Source organism: Rhinopithecus bieti, unplaced genomic scaffold (genome assembly GCF_001698545.2).
Source record: "Rhinopithecus bieti isolate Rb0 unplaced genomic scaffold, ASM169854v2 scaffold_20069, whole genome shotgun sequence".
Classification (NCBI taxonomy): domain Eukaryota; kingdom Metazoa; phylum Chordata; class Mammalia; order Primates; family Cercopithecidae; genus Rhinopithecus; species Rhinopithecus bieti.
In genome coordinates this window covers 393,164-416,096 of record NW_016809702.1, presented here as the reverse complement: position 1 = coordinate 416,096, position 22,933 = coordinate 393,164, and the positions used below count along the sequence as shown (strand labels likewise).

Here is a 22,933-nt window from a genome sequence, read left to right as displayed (position 1 = left end):
TGGAGTGCAGTGGTGCGATCTTGGCTCACTGCAAGCTCCACCTCCTGGGTTCATGCCATTCTCCTGCCTCAGCCTCCCGAGTAGCTGGGACTACAGGCGCCCGCCACCACGCCTGTCTAATTTTTTGTATTTTTAGTAGAGACGGGGTTTCACTGTGTTAGCCAGGATGGTCTTGATCTCCTGACCTTGTGATCCACCTGCCTCAGCCTCCAAAAGTGCTAGGATTACAGGTGTAAGCCACCACGCCTGGCCCCTCCAAATATTTTAAACTAACAACTTTAATCTAACTGCTTGGTTAGAATGAGACTTCCCTGTGTAATCTCTTCTTAGCAAATTGCAATCTTTTAACATCTTAATACTTCTCTCTGGCAGGTTGCTAGGAGCATACCAGGGGAGATTTCTCCAAAATCACTTCTTCCATTGGTTGCTTCCCATAATTTATGTGAAATCTCAAGGACTGCTTATTACTCAAAAAGAAAAGTATAAACCCAGAGTCTACTCGCTGGATTATGCTAAGCAGAAAATGCTTTATTGTTTTAAATAATTAGAAATTATTTTGTGGATTGAATTGTCTCTTAAACTTGATTTTATGTTTTGAGGATAGCTGTATTTTCTATCATTATTAGTAAAGCTATTTCCTTTTACTATAAAAGAAAATATATGCTTTCACAGCATTTCAAACACTCTGGAAGACTTGCTACAGAAGAGGCAATTTATTCCTGACCATCAAATTCTTTGGAGGAATTAGCTTTTTTCATTCTTTCATTTAGCAAATAATTATTGAATTCTGACCAAGTGACTATAACTCAATAATTCTGTCTAAATTAAAAGTAAGTTTAGCCAAACAACAAGAATGATAATGATACATTTTAATTTAGTATTACTTAGAAAATTCTTGGGATATATAGAATGCTACTTTATTTAATAATTCTGTTTCTCCATAAGACTATAATAGACTTCAAGACCTTTGTCATTCTTGTCCTATGCATTAATCAGAATCACTGTGAATTTTAATTCAGAGTACATTTAAATCAGTTTCATCTGTTCAACCACTGATAGAAATGTGAAATTACATTGTGATTTTGGGGTATACTTGTTACCTCAGTATAACCTAGACTCTCTTGTCCATTATAGGCCCTATGTATATAACAACTGTAAATCTACAATTTCTGGAGTTTGTTTCATTGCATGAACAATAATATTCACCTCCTTCACAATTCTTTCTCTCTTAGCTATCCCATGACTCAAATTATCTCCTCTACATGAACACCTTTCAAATCTTCTCTTATTCTGATCCCTCTCCAAATTTCCAATATTAGATTAATAACTTTCAGACATCACCACCTGGATGTCTTTCTATGATCTCAAATCTGTTAAAAATAGGATGGATTTATCCAACTCTCGATTTAACATTGTTTTTGACACATGTTGTCTGTTTTTGTTAGTAGTGCCACAGGGTTGTAAGACTTGAGCTCCCCACTTAAACAAGGACAGAGCAAGTACTCAGTAAGAGCCAACTCTTGTATTCTGTGACACTACTGCTCTATGCAGCTTTTGCTGAACTATGCTCTGTGTTGGAGTTTTTACTTACAATACATTATTCATTTAAAGGATTAAATAAATTACCCATCTCGCTGCCTTCTACAACCAATCTATTGTTATGTTATTTTGAGTCCACCTCTGAAATTTTTTGGAAATAATTTCCTTCCTTTCTATTCCTATTCTCATTACTCTAAGTCAAGCACTTATGAACTCTGGATTTCACTATTTTTAGAGCTACCTTACCGGTGTCTGTCACCACTGTGTCCTCCCTCCAAATCATTTGACATAGCAATGTCAAGGACATCTACAGTTCTGATTATGTCATTTCCCTGCTCAAAAACTCAAAAACCTTCAGCATTTCCATGTTCAATAGAATAGAACTAAAATTCCTTAGGCTGGCATTTTCCATCTCCACAGAATGGTCTCCACACATATACAAGCTTCAATGTTAGATGGAGAATATTACTGCAAAGTGGTTAAGAGCCTTCATTATTTACTAATTGTGTGACCTTTGGTAAATTACTATTTCCTCCTCAACTCCAGTTTTTCTACTTGGAAAAACAGGGATAATAATATTACATACCTTTTATAGTTGTTATGAGGATTAAATAATTCATTGAAAGCATTAACATGCCTGGTAAAATGTAAGTAATCAATACATTTTATTATTATTATTATTACAGCACTGTCAGATGAGTACATAAATACACGTTTTATATTTATGGAACTTGGTATCAATTCAGTTCTTCTCTTTACATGTTTTAGAAATGGGAACATGAGTCTACAGGACTGGGAATTATGGCTCCCTCGCCATTCAGTTCCCATGTATTTCTCATTAGCAATTATTTCTAGATGAAGGGCTATGCCTGTTGTGCTGTATGGAGTACACTGAATGTTGTCATGATTATTTGCCTAAGCAGGTTATTAATAAAACCCAAGTGTCTGCTAACAAGAAACAATGTACTGATACATGCTAAAACATACTTGAACCTCAAAAACATTATGCTAAATAAACAATGCCAGACAAAAGACTTCCATATTGTGTGATTCTATTTATATAAAATGTCCAGAATAGTCAAGTCTATAAAGCCTAGAAGGTAGCTTAGTGGTTGCTTTGGGCTGTGGGTGGAAATGAGGAATGACTGCAAATGGGGACAAAGTGTTTTTTTTTGGGTTGATGAAAATGTGTGCATATAGTTCCATGTCATTTCATTACATTTGTAACTACCACCACAAGAAAGATGCAGAATTGTTTGATTTCACAAAGATCTTGCTTGGGCTACCCCTTTACAGCCATACATATTTCCCATCCTGTGCTATTGTTAACCCCTGCCAACCACTAATCTATTCTCAATCTCTATGACATTTTGAGAATGTTATATAAATTAAATCATATAGCATATGAGATCATTACCAATAATTTAATGTAATTATTGATATTCTAAGGTTTAAGTCTACCATATTATTTTTTGCTTTCTGCTTTCTCTGGTTTTTAATGTTTTTCTTTCATGCCTTTCTGTGGAATACTTTAACATATTTTAGAATTCTATTTTGATTCTGTGTTGTTTGTAAGCATATATCTTTGTATATATTTTTAGTAACTGCTCTAAGTATTAAATTACACATACATATCAGTCTACTGATGTGGACATTTTACCAGTGTTAAGTGTAGCCCTTTAATTCTCTTTACCCTCCCTCATTTATAATTGAGGGAGGGTAAAGAGAATTAATATTTTATATTAATTTTTAATTAAGTTTTAATATTTCCTCTACATTCATTGAGAGCCACAAAAGACAATATTATACTTTTGCTTCAATTGTCAAAACAATTTAGAAAATTCAGAAGGAAAGTTTATTGTATTTATTCTTATTTTTGTTCTTTCTGTTGTTCTGTTTTCTTTCCTTATATTCCCAAATTCCTTCTTTTATTATTTACTTTCTGCCAGATAACTTCCTTCAGTCATTCTTTTAGAGTAAGTCTGCTGGTGACAAATATTCTTAGTTTTCCTTCATCTGAGCATGTCTTGGTTACCTTCATTCCTCAAGGATATTTTTGCTGGACATAGAACTCTGGTTGACAGCTCTTTTACTGCAGCACTTAGAAAATGGCTGCAGTATCCTTCAGGGCTTCTTGACTTTTGATGAGAAGTCAGCTGTCATTCGAATTGTTTCCCCCTTTTCCCTTATAGGTAATGTGTCGTTTCTCTCTGGTTGCTTTCAAAATTATTTTCGCTGTCTTTAGTTTTCTGAAGTTTGATGATGGTGTGTCTTAGTGTAAATTTCTTTGGGTTTATTGTCTTTGGGGTTTGATCAGTTTCTTAAATCTGTAGTTTTTTTTTGCTAAATTTGGGAAGTTTGCAACCATTATTTCTGGGAAAATATTTTGAGGCCCACCTGCTTCCTCCTCTCCTTCTGAGATCTTTTGTTATAATAGTTCTGCAAGTCCCTGAGGTTCTGTTCAATTGTTTTTTCAATCTATTTTCTCTCTGTTGTTCAGATTGGGTAATTTCTGTTGTACTATCTTCAAGTTAACTATATAATTATTTCCTGTCTTTTCCATGATGCTGTTGAGCCCACTTATTATGTTTTAAAATTTTGATTACTGTATTTTTCAGTTTCAGGATTTCCATTTGGTTCTTCTTTATATCTTCTGTTTCTAAGGCTTTCTATTATTTCATTTCTTTCAAGTCCATTTGAAATTGCTTGTTGAAGTAGTTGTATGACATCTGTTTTAAAACCCTTGTCAGATAATTCCAACCTCTGTGTCATGTGGCACCATCTTGGCTCACTGCAACCTCTGCCTCCTGGGTTCAAGCAATTCTCATGGCTCAGCCTCCCGAGTAGGCTACAGCTGCACGTCACCATGCCTGGCTAATTTTTGTATTTTTTGGTAGAGGCAATGTTTCACCATGTTGGCCAGGCTGGTCTCGAACTCCTGACCTCAAGTGATCCACTTGCTCTGGCCTCCCACAGAACTGGGATTACAGGTCACTGCTCCTGGCCTGACTGAATGTCTTTTGTCATTCAAGTTGAGATTTTCCTTGTTCTTGGTATGATAAGTGCTTTTTAAAAGTTGCATTCTGGACATTTTGGGTACTATGTTATGAGACTCTGGGTCCTATTTAAATCTTGTGTTTTAGAAGACCTTGTCTGACACTGCTGGTAAGGGAAAGGGAACTCACTCCTCTTTACTACCAGACGTGGATGGAAGCTCTGGCTACTTACACTGCCTCATTTGACATCCTGAGGAGAGGTTCACCTTATTACTACTGGGCAGGGATGGGATTTCAGGCTTTCATGTGGTTTGGCTATATCTTCAACCCAAATCTCATCTTGAATTTTAGCTTCCACAATTCCCTCATGTTGTAGGAGGGACCTGGTGGGAGGTAACTGAATGAGGAGGGTGTGTCTTTCCCATGATGTTCTCATGATAGTAAATAAGTCTCATGAGATCTGATGGTTTTATAAAGGGGAGTTTCCCTGCACAAGCTCTCTCTCTTGCCTGCCATAATGTAAGAAGTCCCTTTGCCCTTCCTTCATCTTCTGCCATGATTGTGAGGCCTGCCCAGCCATGTGGAACTGTTAGTCAATTAAACCTCTTTCCTTATAAATTACCCAGTCTTGGGTATGGCTTTATCAGCAGCATGAGAACAGACTATTACAGGCTTTCTTTGTGGTCTCATTTACCCTGCAGAGTGGCGGGGAGTGGCAGAGGGATGGGGGCAGACCCATTACTGCTAAATGGTGGTGAAAGTTCTGGCTTCCCTCTGGGCTTCTGATACCAACAAGAGGGACTGTGGTGGCTTTACTACCAGGTGGAGATGGAAGTCTTGGTTCCCCACTTGGCCTTCACTGATATCATCCAGTGTAGGGAAGACAGGGATGCCTCATTATTGCCAGGGAAGGGCAGAGGTCAAGGCTTCCCAAGGCAGATGAGAGTATGGTGAGGCCTAGGTTTTTTCCTGTGGTGTTTGGCTGCAGTAGGGCAGGTATTGCCTAAATGTTTTCTGTCTGACTAGGTTGCCCCTTTCCTGGACTTTTGGCCAGAGAGAGGTGACTTTCATTGGAGCATTTTAAATCTGCTCCTGTTGGTGTTTTTGGGTCACTGACTTCTCTAGCACCTAGTTTGGAATATATGGGACAAAAAGAAAACCCAGAGAACACACTGCTGTATCATTCCTTGAGTTTTGTGATTCGTAGCCTTTCTGCTTTCTTGTCTGTATCTTTCAGTGTATTTGCTTTATATATAATGTCCGGGGTTTTCGGTTGTACTTAGACGAATAGGGAAAAGTGGTCTCCTCAATTTCAGTCTGGACTGTTAATTCTCTGCAACTAATCTGACCATTTCATTTTGCCATTCTGCTTTACAATGTAGGAGTATTGACTTACATGACCTACAAGTAATTTACATAAAGACAAGAAAAGGCGAATAATGGGGTTTATCAAAGATACCTCTTCACTACTAAAAATTAAGGTTTGAAGTCCTATCATAAGAATGCATGCTAAATAAAAAGAAAACCTAAAGTATTTTCAACATGTGGATATGTAATTTTTTTGAAAGAAGTGATATTACCAAAGACTTACATAAGAATGTTCATAGAAGTATTATCTGCAAGAGCCACCAACTGGAAATAACCTAAATGCTATTCAAATGGTGAATGAATAAATAAAATACAATAAAATATTTGAAAATAATAAGGAATAAAGTACCAATATGTGCTACCACATGGGTGAATCTCTAAAACACTATGCTAAGTGAAAGAAGCCAGTCATAAAAGACCACGTGTTGCATGACTCCATTTATATGAAATGTTCAAAACAGGCAAATCCATAAAGACAGAAAGTAGATTCCTGGTTGCCTAGGGCTGGTGTGAGGGTGGTGGGATAGGAACAGTTTCTTTCTTTCTTTCTGAGGTGTTCTAAACTTAGATCATTGTAATCTTGGAACAACTCTGAATATTCTACAAATCACTGAATCATCCATTTTTTTTTTTGAGATGAAGTCTCACTCTGTTGCCCAGGCTGGAGTGCAGTGGTACAGTCTCGGTTCACTGCAACGTCTGCCTCCCGAGTTCAAGAGTGAATCATCCACTTTAAATGGGTTAATTTTATGGATTTTATGGCATGGAAATCATATATCAACAAAGCAATTTTAAAAACCACATGGTCATGATGGAATGTTCAATGTAAGGAAGTATATAGGAGCCCTCTCTACCTTCTGTTTTCAGTCAAGGCAGTTATTTGTTCCTGACTAACCAAATGACTTGGCTGAAAGAACAGCATGAGATGGTTTTGCACATATACTGACTATGAAAAAAAAGTTGGCTTACATATGTTTGTTCAACATAAGAAAAGAAGAGAGGAATCTACTGAAAATTAGAGAATTCCTAGGTGACGGATTATATGTGCAGCAAACCACCATGGCACACATTTACCTATAACAAACATGTACATGCTGCACATGTATCTCTGAACTTAAAAGTTGAAGGAAAAAAAAAAGAAAATTAGAGAGTAAGTCTTAAATATATTTGCTATCCTAATGACAATAGTCTGTGTATACTCAAATCTTTGCTTGTTCTGTCTTCCTTTCAAATACATATTCCACACTACAATCTTCTAGTTAGTAAAGTGTATTTGGGCTGAATTTGCCTTCCCTCTACCTCTAAGCACCATGAAGACGGGGGCTGGGACTGTCTTATTTGTAGTCACATGGACAGGATCTGACAGTGGATAGAGATCAGGTTCTTTGGTTTTGGAGGACTTTATGTTGCAGATAGGTATGCTAAGGCATGAGGAAAGTCCAGTAGATGGGGCTTGGGATACCCAGGTTCAGGAGGGCTGTGTACAGGCAGTAAGCTATGATGGATAGATGTCGGGGAAAATCAAAGTGTAGACCAGGAAATGGTCCCATTCCATCAGATCATAGCAGATCAATGCTGGGTAGCAAGAGCCAGGAAAGAACAGTCTCCTGGCCAGCCTGCATTGGGTGCTGCTTGGTGTCATTTTATATTTGTGTGGAAGGCCAAGGTAGGAGGATTGCTTGAGCCTAGGAGTTCGATTCCAGTCAGGGAAACAGAGTGAGACCCAGTCTCTAAAAAAAAAAAAAAAAAAAAAAAAAAAAATTAGCTGGGCGTGGTGGTACATTCCTGCAGTCCCAGCTATTCAGGAGGTTTAGGCTGGAGCATCACTTGAGCCTGGGAGGTAGAGGCTGCAATGAGCCATGATTGTCTCTGGACTCCAGCCTGGGCGACAGAGCAACACCTTGTCTTAAAAATAAACAAAAAAACAAAACAAAAAAAAAACAAAATGAAAACAACAAAAAAGAGAAAACATCATAAAACAAAATACACTTATGGTTGCCAACCTACAGCAGGTTCTCAGTGCCCCCTGCAAGCCTACTATACCTCCTCTTCCAGTCTCCCTTTCATTCCACTGGGTGACTATTTCACAGCTTCACCTGTCTCATTAGATTCATAACACCTCCTCCCCCTCACTCACACCGTCAGTGGATGACCTCACATCCCAGGTCGCTGAGACGGAGAAGCAGTCAGAAGGGAAAGCCACCTCCACCAGTGTCACTGCCTGTCTTTCTGCTACTGGGGATGACCTTCTCCTTAATCTTTGCTGAGACATACACCTCTGTTGTTCATTATATCTCATCTCCCTGTTAGGCACTCAAGAATGTGGCTCCAAGAATTCTCCCCATTCTTACCCACAGCATTAAATCTTCCCTTATCATTCCTATCAGCATACGCACATACTACAACTCAAACTGTATCTGATTTTAAATACAGAAAAACTAACACAAAGAAAACTAGCAAAAAATTTGTCTCCACATGCTGACTCCAATCCCTCTCCTTCTAGTTTTCTTTTGCCCCTATGCCCAGTGAGGATTTTATCCATACTGTTCCACCAAAAAAGGTCTTGAGGTTACAGATAAACTTCACATTGCTAAAGCCCATGCTTACTTCTCAGCCCTCCTCTTACTTGATGTATGAGTATCATTTGACACAGCTCATCACTACCTCCTTTTGAAACACTTCTTTCCTTTGGCTTCCAGAATGCTACTCTGTTGATGCACCTTTTCCTCATAAACTCCTTTGTTGGAGTTTGCTGATGGTTCCTCACCATCTCTGTGGCTGTTATCTTTGGACTCTCTTGGGATCTGATCTTGAACCAATTCTCTTCTCTATTTACACTCACTTCTTAGAAGTTCTCATCCAGATTCATCCAAGTTTTAAGCACCATCAGTATATCAATGAATCACATATTTATACCTTTAGCTTGAACCTTTAGTATAATGCCTTTAGTATACTTTAGAACCTTCAGTATACTGCCTACTTGATATTTCTATTTGGATGTCTAATATGCCTTTCAAGATGATATTCACTATCACCTCCCACTCTCTTGACTGGTACTTTTGAAGTCCTCTCCATCCAAATAATTAGCAACTCCATTCTTCCAGATGCACTGGACAAAAATCTTAGTCTTCCTTGACAGTTTTATTGCTCTTATTCCCCACAACCAATCTGTATCCAATCCATAACTAAGACATCTGCAAATGCTGTCACCTCCATAGCAGTTATCTTGGTCTGAGTAATCTAGTGCCTTTTTGTTTTAACTTGAAGGACTCCCTGTAATGTTTCTTGTGGGGCAGTTCTGCTGGTAATAAACTTCCTGAGCTTTTATCCATCAAGGAATTTCTCCCTCATTTTTAAAAGACAGTTTTGCCAGATATAGAAGTCTTGGCTGGCAGTTTATTTTCCCTTCAGTGCTTTGAATATATCATACTGTGCCTTCTGGCCTGCAAGGTTTCTGATGAGAAACTGGCTAATAATCATATTGAAGATCCCTTGTATCTGATGAATTGCTTCCCTTTCGATGCTTTAATGTATTTCAGGGCAGGGCTCTTTTAGTTCATCCTATGTGTAGTTCATTGAATTTTTGAATTTGTAGATTCATGTCTTTCATCCAACTTGGGAAAATTATGGCATTATTTCTTCAAAGATCTCTCCCCCTTTCTCGTCTCCTTCTGGAACTCCCATAACGTATATGCTGTTCTAGTTGATGATATCCCCAGGTCATTCAAATTCTGTTCACCTTAATAGATTTTCTTTCTGGTCATCAAATTCAAAACTTTTAATTGTCCTATTTTCAAGTTATGCTGATTCTTTTGCCTGCTCAAACCTGCTTTTGAACTGCTCTTATGAATTTTTCATGTCTGTTTTGTACTTTTATGCTCCAGAATTTCTTTTCGGTTCCTTTTCATATTTCCTATCTCTAATAATATTCTCATTTTGTTCATACATCTCTTTTTGTTCCTGTTTTTGTTCATGTATTCCTTTAGTTCTTTGAGCATCTTTAAGATAGTTGTTTTATAGTCTTTGTCTAGTAATTCTGCCATCTGGCTTCCTCAGGGACATTTTCTGTTATTTTGTTCCTTTTAATGGGATATACTTTCCTCTTTTTTAACGTGTGTGCATTGTGACTTTTTTTTTGTTTGAAACTCTATTTGAATCATATAATTTGGTAACTCTGGAAATTTAATTATCTCCCTTCTCCATGGTTTGTTGGTTTGTTTCCTCCCTCACTCCCTCCCTTTCATTCATTCATTCTTTCTTTTTAAAATTTATTTGTATGGTTTCTCTTTGCCAAGAATCAGCCTGCAGTAGAAGCTTATGGTCTTCAGGTCTTTTCTGAGTATATGTTTTTCCCTGGGCATATGAGATGACTTTCTAAATTCCTCTGTACATGTAGTTGCTTTTGAATATCTCATCTTTAAGTGCCTAGTTCCCAAAAGGGGGAAGATTATTTAAAAAGAAGAAGAAAGTCCCAGGTGTTATATCTTTAAATCCCCTGGAAGCCACTTCTGCCACTGAGAGTTGCAACAATGCCTACCTCTGTATGCACCTTTGTAATCAGAAGCAGACATTAGCAGCCAGAACACAGAAACTTAGTATTTGGAGGAGGGGGTTCTTATTTCTCACTCTGGAACCTGCAAGCTGCAGCAGGAATGCAGGCTGCTGTCCCCACAGCTGCCTGCCATGGGGCTGGGGGATGAGGAATGAGTAGTCACTATAGCACTAATGGCTGAAATAAACAGAAATTAATTACAATTTACCAGTGAAGCCTTCCTCTGTAAGCTGCAAGCATTCAAATATACTTCAGAGTTCCAAAATATTAATTTCAGTTTCTGTTAGTACAATTTTTGTCCAAGTGGGGAGATGAATTCCTGGCACTTCCTACTCTGCCGTCTTCCCTTGGATTTACCTGTATTTTTAACATCATTGCCAAAGTAATCCTTTGAAGTGTGAGATCATTATTTCTCTTCTCAAAATCCTTCTTTGGTTTCTCATCTCACTTAAAGTTAAAGCCAAAGTATTTACCAAGGGCTACACACCCTGTATGATTTGGTGCCCTGCTATTTTAGCCACACTGGTCTTATGATTTCTCAAATACTTCAAATACTTCCCTCAAACCTTTGTACTTACTCACTCTGCCAGGAGCACGCTTCTGTCAAATATCTGAACACCATTTCCCCTGACTACTTTTAGATTTCTTCTCACATGTCACTTCTCAGTGAGGTCTTCCCTGACCTCTACCACTGCCATTCCTACTTTACCTCACTTTTCTCCACAGCATTTTGTATGATCTAACATACTGTAGATTTGCTTTTTTTTTTTATAGTTTTTCTCTGCAGGATAATGTGACCCCATGAAGATAAGGAATTTTTCTATCGTGTTCGTTGCTATGTGTGTCTAATACACAGTGAGTATGCATTAATTATCTGTTGAACAAATGAACAAATGAGTAAAGAAGGAAGGCTGTGTAAAAAACTCCACATCTAAAGGGAGGTGCCAATTCCACAGTCCAGGAGATCTGTAATATGGGGAATGGATTTTTAAGGTAGAGATCACTTAGGTTCAATATCCAATAATTTAACTTCATCAGGATGGACCATATACACAGAATTCTATGTGGCTTGGATGACAAAGGATGAAGGCCATATTCCATATCAGCTATACAAAATTATTATGCTTACTGATATAGTCTGATCTCTGTCCTGGGTTCCTTGGGCCTGCCTGAAAAGGTAAATTCTAGCAGTTGCAATGCGACAGCATTCTTCTGGCATATATATCTCTACAACAATTCTGTACTAAGGCAGGAAGAGGATCATTCCTTTAATAAGTATTTATTGAGTGCCCAATATATATAAGGTATTGAGCTGTTTCTGGAAATTCAGAGATGATAAAGAAGTTACTCTTCTGGTGCTTAATGCATCAGTTGTTTGTGCAGTATGAAATGTACTAGAGAGTATATTTATACAGATAGATAAGGGGGCACATTGGAGGGTACTTACTTCATTCAGCATGTTGATGTAGTGGGAAGGCAGGGGTTCAAGAAAGGTTTCTGAGATGAACTGAGTATTGAAGGAAGGGATAGAAATGTATGGCAATGAAAGGCAGGGTGTTAGGGTTATGAGGAGGCATTCCAAGTAAGATAAACAATATATGCAAAAATCCAGAGCCACATTTAAAAAACTTCAAATAATCCAAACTACAGAGTAAGACATATAGATCAAAATGAAATTGGAAAAGTAAGCTGAAGTCAGATCACAATTTGTGTGGCATGCTAGGGCATGAAGTCATTTTACTAAACGCTGTGAGGATCATGGAAGTGTGTTAAAAGAAGATAAACATGGCGAAAATAATAATTTCCATTTATTGAACACTTGTTATGACATCCAGGCACTGTGTCAAACACATGATATATATTCTCTTACTGAACCTTCACAATGAGCCTATAAAGCAGGTATTTTTCCACATTTTATGGCCAGGGAAGTAGACAGAGGAATTAAGTCCATGGCTGCAGATTCACATAGCAAAATGGAAGAGGCAGGATTTGAACTGAGGTCTGACTCAGTGGTATGCTGAGAATGTATGCTTAACACCACTCCTGTCATCTGGCCACTCTAACAGTGGTGACCAGACAGAACTTAACAGAGCTCAGACATGACATACAGGTAGTCTCAGAGGTCATGGCAATTGAAGGCATTCTCAGGGAAGAAGCCTGATATGAACTCTGCCAATGAGGCTTTTGGCATTCCTTAGACTCACTAATCAAAGGTGAGCCAGGGCCAGAAGTATCAGCATCAGCTTATTAGAAATGCAGACTCTCAGACCCTACCCCAGGCCTACTGAGTCAACCACTGCAGCAAGATCCCAGGAAATTCATGTGCACCTTCAAGCCTGGGAAGCCATGGTTTAGATACACATTGACATGTGCCAGAGACAAGTGATACCAGGGAGAGGGTATGGTGGCTCAATCGGATCACAGGGGTACCTGTTCTCTGTCCTCAACTGGAGTTGTGGGAGTCGAACGTATACTATGGGAGATGCTCAGAAAAGGAGAGCCCATTTTGTGCTGTCTTATATGTAAGAAATGTTACCTTTCCTAAAAGTATCCCAAAAGAATCCCTTTAACTGAAATTATTTCCATGTCAAAATAGAACTGATCAATGTGAATTGTTTATCAGACATAGATTATAAAATTGAAGATAGAATCAAGAGAAATGCTGCATTAGTCCATTAGTCGTTAGCTATTTAAGGGCAGATCACATCTGACCCCAAACTTTTTGAATTTGTACTTCAATTTAGAGCTGGTAATGATACAATTCATGCCTATTGCTACACTGTAAACACAAATTTACTGACTGATTTAATAGCCATGTCTTTGTGTAGACAGTGATAATTATAAATGGAGGTTTGTATCAAAGCTAGACACTACTGTTTCTCTTATCTACACCTCACTCTTTCTCTTTCTCCCCATCCCTCCCTACTCCTCTCTCCATTTCTCTCTCATAGGCAACCTATAACAAAGTCAGTATTTATGAGGCAAAGGGTGCAGTTTCATGATCTTTTTCCTTTTGTGATTGGCGTGGAGACAACATTGTGGTGAACATGCTTGAACCTGGTCCTGTTTCCCCAGAGGACCCCTTACCTTGTTTTTGTTGTTCAGAACTGAGGCAGGAAGCCCAGTAGGAAACCCGATTAGGTGAAGCATCTTCAAGTCCGATTAGACCATAGGTAGTCATTAGAAGGATCAGGTGCCATCTGGGGACTTTATGTGTGACAAAGTCCTGAAACATGTTCAAACCCCAGTATGAGTAAGGGAAGCAGTGGAAGCGTGCTGGGTATGCAGAAGCATAAAATCATAGCATTTCATCGTGTGCTGCTTCTGCTATTTGTCCTGTGTTATGTTGAGTCACCAAATTGTGTACACTCACAGTCATTTCAGAATTACATTAATGAGGTAATAAGCAAGAGTGCCTAAATAAAACAAAAGGCCTAGTTCTTTCTTTTTAAATGATTACCAGGAACAAGTACTGACTTAGAAACTTATCAGAATGAGAAAATGTCAAACAATTTCATTTTTAGCTGCACAGTAACAACTTTCTCCCATTAACATAAATAAATGAGGGTTAAAAGTTGTCTGGGAGAGAAGTGCTTGTGTATTGGTGAATACACCAATTTTTCTGGAGGATATTTTTTCTGGAGGATAACACTAGGCAAGAAAGAAAGAAAGGAAACCTTCATGAGGAAGATTTCAGAACTGCAGAGCATGCTAGGACCTAGTTTGTTTCTGGCTGTGGTCTCCTTAGGGTGAGCTCTGTCTGGTGATTAGCATCACCGTGGATTAAATTAATTGGCTGTACTCAATCCCTTGCTGGACATACTGAGAATAAATCCAAAGACATTAGTTTCTTTGCACGAAATGAGGTTACATATCCAGTGACATTTATTTGAGCTATTTAAACAACTTAAACATCTTTTTCTTTTCTTAATAAGGGAAGTTCCAAGTTCTGGTAAGTACAAAACTATTTGAAATCTTTCTTTTGAAAATATTCTATGTTTTGCTAGTTGTATTTTGTTTTCCATGTTATACCTAGATTATAGATCTGTGTTCTGTCTTTAACTGTTAGAAAAAGAATAAATGTGATTAACAATTATCTTTTACCTAAATATGCCAGCAACCTTCACAATATGCTGATATTGAGGGAGAATGGAAGTTCAGTATCAGGAAATCAAGTGATTCTAGTTTATTCAAATGAGTAATGTTTACTTTGTTTCTGACAATAAAAGCATTATATACTTCTTATAGACATCTGGGCAATACATTAAAGAAGAAGGCAGCTGCTTGTAATTCAACAATGCTATGACTACCACAGTGAATAACTGGTGATTTTCCTTTTTGAATCTCCTTTCTCAACTCTACCCCATAGGCTTATGAAAATCTGAAACGAACTAATTTTTCTTGCAACATCAAGTCTCTGAATTGCTAAAAGAATGAACATTCTGTACATTCTGTATTTCTCAGTTTTCCATTATTTCTAATTCATTATTTGTGACTTGTCTGAATTCACATTATGTGGTAGAAAATTAAACTTAAAATATAATTAGTGAAATGACGCATGTAAATCTGTCGTGTTTTGTCAAGTGAGTGGGAGAGTGAAGACACGGCCCTCTTGGTAGAGGCCAATTATTTAGTTCTGAGCAGCACAGCTGTAAATGATTGATTTAAGTGGGGTTTGATTAAAACTAATGATGCCACAGATAAGCCTAGTCACAGTTGAGCCTAAGGGTGTTAAAAAATCTGCTTAATATTAAAGAGCAATGAAAGTATGCATGATAGCTCCATTGTCTAACTTTAGGCAATAAAGAAGCTCTGCAGAGAAGAAGAGAGGATATTGGTAGCAAGCTGTCATGTCATTAGAAGTGGATTTTAAGGCAAAGAGATTTTGTAAACCAGCTTCCTTGCTACACATAGGGAAGTCACTGGTGAGGAAACTGGAGGGCCTCAAGATTCTACAGTTACCTGTTTCCACCTCCACTTCTTCTTCAGCCTAAACTTCTGGGAGAATTAAACCATTTTATGCTGCTCAGTTTGTTTGTTCCCAAGGTAGCCCTTAACTATATTACTGCTTTATTCCAAATTTGGAGGGCATAAGATAAAACTTATTATCGAAAATGTATGTAAAGATACAATGCCAAATTTCCATGCAAATTCTGATTCTTTTTTTTTTTTTGAGATGGAGTCTTGCTTTGTCACCCAGGCTGAAGTGCAGTGGTGCGATCTCGGCTCACTGCAAGCTCTGCCTCCCGGGTTCACACCATTCTCCTGCCTCAGCCTCCCAAGTAGCTGGGACTAAAGGTGCCTGCCACCACGCCCGGCTAATTTTGTTTTTTCTTTTTTTTTTTAGTAGAGATGGGGTTTCACTGTGTTAGCCAGGATGGTCTCAATCTCCTGACCTCGTGGTCTGCCTGCCTCGGCCTCCCAAAGTGCTGGGATTACAGGCGTGAACCACTGCACCCAGTCTCTGATTAGTTTTTAAAACTGGTTAAGAATGGAGCACAGCTAACATAGGAGAACTAAAAAAAGTTATGGAGGGCTGGTAGCTCTGTTTCACAAAAGTGGGCACTCTATTGTCAAGACTTAATGACCACATTGCTAGTCTTGCTCATGTGTACCAGGTAAATGCTGTACCACCTCTGCCTTCTTCCTGTAGGGCATCTCTACCACTTTTTGCCTCTGGCATCTCAACTTTACACAGGCTTTCCTCTAGAAATTGCCCTCTCTTCTCACTCCTACCCCCAATCCCTCAGGCTGTATAAGACATTCCTCTTTAATATTCTCTTGGTACCCCAACTCTTCCTCTTCCTCAGTTGAGCTATTGAGTTACTCTGTGAACTTCCCATGGACTCTGTAGGAAATACAAATTATTAACACAGGGTAAAGGCTGATTCACTTTCTTTAGAAATATTTGGTTTGCACCCTCTTTCCAAATGATGACATTGTACACTCAATGAACACAAATCTCTTTTTCCAATGATAATACCTAATCTTGATCATGTTCTGGGTTTTACACACAAGGCCCTCCTTATCATAGGCTCTTAAGACTCACCTACAAGGATGCAGAATCTCAACCCTCTACCTAAAAGTTCCCCCAGTGACTTCTAGGAGTTCCCAGAGATTCTCTCACACACTATGAAGATCATGTGAACTTGTATTTTTGTTTTGTTTTCACTACAGCGTCCCCAACAAGGTGCCTGGCAACCACCCTGTTGGATGTACCTTCTCTACAAATGCTCCTCCACTGCTGGGAACCTGGCATCTTCCCAGGTCATGGTACCTTCAGCACCTGCCCTTCATGCACTGGGGCTCAAAACCAATGCTCAGGGCTGGGTAGCAGTGGGATGTGGACAATGGCAGCTGCCTCTTTGCTCCTATTGTATTTATCTTCCATGTTTTCCCTCCAGGCCCCAGCACAAAATCTCCTTTCTCTTTGGCCAAAACCGACATTAGTATATTGGCTCACACAGATGTGTTCCCAAAGTGGTCACCAGGTTAATAGCTCTCCAAATAGTGAGATTCAGGCATTTAAAAGGTGACATTAAGAGCTTCATGATGTATCTACACCAAGAAAAATATCATTTTCCAAAATTAGGTGAAAAACGTGGCTCAAATATTATTCATGTACAATATTTTCAAATAAACATATAAGTAAACCAACCTAAAATGTAATTGGAGGGAAAGAGTTCTAAAGTCTTATTTATTTATTTATTTATTTATTTATTTATTGAAATGGAGTCTCGCTGTGTTATCCAGGCCTGGGTGCAGTGGTGCGATCTCAGCTCACTGCAACCTCCACCTCCTGGGTTCAAGCGATTCTCCTGCCTCTGCCTCCTGAATAGAGTAGCTGGGACTACAAGCGCACACCCCCACGCCCGGCTAATTTTTGTATTTTTAGTAGAGACAAGGTTTCACCATGTTGGCCAGGCTGGTCTCGAACTCCTGATCTCAGGTGATCTACCTGCCTCGGCCTCCCAAAGTGCTGGGATTACATGTGTGAGCCACCACACCTGGCCTAAAGTCTTATTTAAATACTGAAGGAACTCATCCTTCTTATAGTTGCTGAGGCCATGGTGATTAAGCAGCCTGCTCAAGGTCAGACCACAGTTGACCAGATGAGGATGAGAAGAGGTTGTAGTTTTGCTGACTCCATTGCGAAGCTGGATTCCCCAGCTCCTGATGCACATGTCTGCTACAGCTGCTTTTTTTGTCTTAAGTATTATAATTACTTTAAACCTCTGAGGAAGAAAGAAGGGAAGACATCTAATTTCTAGGCTGATCTTCAAATGTTTTTTTCTAAGTTACATTTAAATAAGATTTGTAAATCAGATTGGAGATATATGAAGAATCTTGGATAACAGCTTGCAAACATTTAAGTGGATGATTTGGGCCGAATTTATAGCTGATTTACAATGATAAACATGCCTTTTTCCATCTCTGTATTACCAATCACATTAATTTTGTTTGTTCAATTTGTCTTCAAGGCTACAGGACTTTCTTACTGTGTCAAAAGACACTAATAATTAAAATGATTTCAAACAATAGAAAACGGCCACAAATGAAAACAAGGCCAGAACCAGATAAATCCTTCGACATGCTGCTCATTTGTCAATCAAACTCCAGTTTCACTGAGAAGTGGAAAAGGAAAACCTTGGTGCTTTGCTGAATATTACTCTTCTTGGATTCTCTTCTGAAGGTTTAACTTTAGAACCACTAGTGGGACCAGTAACCAGACTGCACCAGTTTTGGCAGCCCATAGCAATGCTGCCATTTATTCAAAGAACATTTTTGCTTAGTGCAGTGTTTCCCAAAGTAAGATAAGTGGTGTGTGAGATGATTTGCCTGCATTTTCTCCAAACTGCAGTAGAAACATCTGATAGTATCTTAAGAGGGTTCTTACTTAAGGTTCTTTGTGATACATTCCTCCTAGAACTTAATGCCAGGTACATTTTCCTCCAGTTTGGACTTTAAAAACATTTCCTGTTTCTCCCATATTTCCTTATTGTCAGGATATGAAGGACTAAACTGATGAATTGCAAAACTCTCTTACCTTTCTCAGTGGATGGTTTCCGACTTGTGTCTCTCTTGTTTTTTAAATTGTGCAATAATACCTGCTAATTTTAAAGGTTCACAAAATTTACCAACATATAAAAAAACATGAATATTATCCAGAGTTCTGAAATCCAGAGATAACCACCATCAACACTGGGTTGTATATATTTCTGGACTTTTCCCCAATTCATGTAACTCAGTCATGTGCCACATAACACTACTTTGGTCAATTGTGGACTACCTACATGATGGTGGCCCCATAAGATTATAATACCATATTTTGACTGTACGTTTTCTATGTTTAGATATGTTTAGATACACAAATTACCACTGTGTTACAATGCCCTACAGTATTCAAACAGTAACATGCTGTAGAGATTTATAGCCTAGGAGGAATAGGTTATTCCATAAAGCCTGGGTGTGTAGTAGGCTTTACCATCTGTTTGTGTAAGTACACTCTATGATGTTCACACAATGATGAAATCACCTAACAATGCATTTCTCAGAACTTATCCTCATTGTTAAGCAATGTGACTGTACATATACATTTAAATCAATGGCACAGAATGTTCTGCAAACTGATTTTTTTCACTTAGTAATATGTCATGATCATCTTTCTATGCCAAAAGATATATCTATAAGGTCGTGTTTAATGGTTGTATAGTTTTCCATTGCATGGGTGTATATGTGATAATTTATTTATCTCGGCCCTTATTAGTGTGTTTAGGTTGTTTTTAACTTTTAAATTATAAATATCCTTATTTAACTGTTTATCTCTTTTTATTATAAGTCCCTTAAAATTGTTTTTCAAAATTGATAGGTATAATGAATGAATAAACGAATGAAAGAATAAACTTCTAGGAATATTCTGGATGTCTGCAGCTATATTTAGCATGCATTAGTATTACCATGTGTTCGCTATGGTGCTGTGATTCTGGAGATAATTTTCTTTCTTCTCTAGGTCTTAGCCAAAATGAGTGATACTCCTTCTACTGGTTTTTCCATCATTCATCCTACTTCTTCTGAAGATCAAGTTCCACCCCCTCGTCATTTGAGTCTCACTCATCCTGTTGTGGCCAAGCGGATCAGTTTCTACAAGAGCGGAGACCCCCAATTTGGTGGGGTCAGGGTGGTGGTCAACCCTCGCTCCTTTAAGTCCTTTGATGCTCTGCTGGATAACTTGTCCAGGAAGGTACCCCTACCTTTTGGAGTGAGGAACATCAGCACCCCTCGAGGCAGGCACAGCATCACGCGCCTGGAGGAGCTGGAGGACGGCGAGTCGTACCTATGTTCCCACGGCAGGAAGGTGCAGCCTGTGGACCTGGACAAAGCCCGTCGGCGCCCGCGGCCCTGGCTCAGCAGCCGGGCCATCAGCGCGCATGCACCGCCCCACCCCGTCGCCGTCGCTGTTCCCGGCAAGCCCCGCGCCCCACGGAGTCTGGTGGTCTTCAGGAATGGTGACCCGAAGACGAGGCGCACGGTTCTTCTGAGCAGGAGGGTCACCCAGAGCTTCGAGACATTTCTACAGCACCTGACAGAGGTCATGCAGCGCCCGGTGGTCAAGCTATATGCTACGGACGGAAGGAGGGTGAGCGTTCTAGGGGGCTCCTCAAGCCTGAGCTCATTTTGGGCACCCTACTAATTGGGTTCATGTGGGGTGTGAATGGTGGCCCCTGGGAAGGAAGTCTTCCTCCCTGCCTGTGTATGTGAGTGTGTGCACCCAATACTGCCTTTGTTCCTTTGTCAGAATCTGACTGGAATCTCATCTTTACCTCACGCTGCCCACCCCTTTGTCTTCCCTGAGCCCCGAGTTATATAATGTTTTCACATGGAATCCAATCTTGACAATATTTTTTGGAAAGGAGTGGCAAAGAGTAGTATTTTCATAGAGGAAGCATTTTCCTGGGATCCCTGCTGGGAGGTAACTGACTCCCCACCCCCACCCAACCTTGACATTTGGTATTTCTACTTATTTTGTATACACCATTGGTGCCTAAGAAAATGCTCAGTGATGATGTCTTTCAAGCCTAGGAGGTTGTTGATTTGATTCAATAAAGTTATAAAATTACCAGTTAGTATAGAATGTGCTCATCTCAGGATAATGACTCTGGTCTCTTTTAGGTTCCCAGCCTCCAGGCAGTGATCCTGAGCTCTGGAGCTGTGGTGGCAGCAGGAAGGGAGCCATTTAAACCAGGAAATTATGACATCCAAAAATACTTGCTTCCTGCTAGATTACCAGGGATCTCTCAGCGTGTGTACCCCAAGGGAAATGCAAAGTCAGAAAGCAGAAAGAGTAAGTCACTTATTAATATATAGTACGTATTTTTAGCCCTGAGATTTTTTTTTTTGCCTCAACGACAGCAAAAATCCATGCTTAAATGACCAGTTCTTTCACCACAGAAACGAGAAGAAGAGGATTTAAAAACATTCTAAACTGAAATTGGCTATATTTAGAGTTGGAAAGAGTCAAAGAGATTATCTGTTTTTTAGACTTTTCCAAATCAATGACGTGCCTGTTTAAATTGATGATGTGTGCTTTTTTTGCATAAACTACCTAGTTAAAAAATAAAAATGCCAGCATTTCTTGCTTTAGAGTGGAATCTGTGTAAGTCTCTTCTCTGGTTGTTGCAGAGTTTTCTCTGAATAGTACCATGCAGCATACATAGCTGACCTCAGCAGGTTAGCAGAATGACTGTAGTTTTTCAAATCTCCTCTATGAGCTCTGCCTTTTGAAGTTATTGCTATAAAAATTACAGGTTCTTAGATCCACATTTTATTTATTAAAAAAGGTTCATGCAACCAATTCATGCTGGTTAACGATAATGTAGGTTGATAATTCCTTAGATTCTGCTGTGTAGCATTATCCTTTGGATAGGGGAGGAAGAGGGCCTCTTCAGGCCCAGGGATGTGGGATAAGCTGTAAATTGCCTGTACAGCATGGCTAATCTCATTATTCATTGTACTCAGTATTTCCGGGGAAAACAAGCTGTTTGCTAGAGTACTGATTGTTTTTTATACTTAAGTTTTTATTCTCTTTAGACTTGGATAATATTTATTTTAAATAGTATTAATCTGTCTACTTACTGCTAACGTGGGTGAAACTAATCCATCGTTGTTTAATGATTTCATGGATATATTCAGTAGATAATTATTAATGCTTCTATTTTGTAAGCTTTAGGTTGCCACATATATGTTATAAATATGGTAGTGCTATTTCACGTTTGTCGTTTTACTAAAATGATTTTATTATGTCTGATACAGGTTGCTGAGTATGGTTTTTGATGACTGCAGGAAATCTGAGGGCTTTGTTAAATTTTACTTCAAAAATTTGAGACATTTTGATTTACAATTTAAGTAAAAGCATATCAAAAATAAGAAAAAATATTTCTAGGTTTATACTCTGCAACATTAAAGGGGCTTACCTGATGGCAAGTATGTGCAAATCTATATAGATTTGCTAACAGGAATTTTTTTTTTTCTTTTTGAGATGGGGTTGCGCTGTGTTACCCAGGCTGTTATGATGGGCTGAAGTAATCACCCGCCTCAGCCTCCCAAAGTGCTGGGATTACAGGTGTGAGCCATTGCGCCCGGCCCAGGCCTTTTGATTGAATTTAAGAAGCAAGAGTGCCAAGGTTAATGCTGAAGACACACATTAAAAAGATAACTGATATCTGGACTTATGTCTAGCTCTGTTCTCTCTTGTGCCCTGTATTAAGTCAGTTGCAACGATTATACAAAGTGCATGCTAAATTAATAATTAGTACTTGATTAAGTCTTAATTATAAAAATGTTTCTGCTTTCATAAAGCTATGGATACCTCTTTTGATATTTGTAGGTGGAAAGATGAATACCAGCATAAATTGTTGCTTGCCTTGTTTGAATAGGTAAGCAGTACTTGGTTGGACTCCAGTTTCAGTATTGGTAAATAAAACAACGAAATGAAAACCCACAAACTTTTATCTTTGGTAGAATTCTTAGCAGTTTTTACTTTATACATTTTTAAAATTAAAATTACCTCATTAAACTTGTTAAAATTCTCTGAATCTCTTCATTAAAGTTGAATTAGAGATCTCTTCTAAAGAGTGGTTTGAAGAAATGTACCACTATTACAGTAGGTTTTCTCAAATAACTATTGGGAAAATACATAGGCTGAGCATGGTGGCTCACACCTATAATCCCAGCACTTTGGGAGGCTGAGGCAAGCGGATCACGAGGTCAGGAAATTGAGACCATCCTGGCCAACACGGTGAAACTCCGTCTTTACTGAAAATACAAAACAATTAGCTGGGTGTGGTGGTGTGTGTCTGTAGTCCCAGCTACTCGGGAGGCTGAAGCACAAGAATCGCTTGAACCCAGGAGGCGGAGGTTGCGGTGAGCCGAGATCATGCCATTGCACTCCAGCCTGGGTGACAGAGAGAGACTCCATTTC

The 22,933-nt window shown here is 38.9% G+C and overlaps 1 protein-coding gene across 1 annotated transcript in view; it reads left to right on the top strand.

The window, feature by feature from the left end:
• LOC108540883 (RP1 axonemal microtubule associated) overlaps positions 1-22,933 on the top strand; it is a 62,837-nt gene that overhangs the window by 33,539 nt on the left and 6,365 nt on the right. The window contains 2 exon segments of the mRNA XM_017890144.1: positions 19,466-20,092; positions 20,626-20,797. Coding sequence (XP_017745633.1) covers positions 19,478-20,092; positions 20,626-20,797 — 787 coding nt within the window. The 5' untranslated portion in view covers positions 19,466-19,477.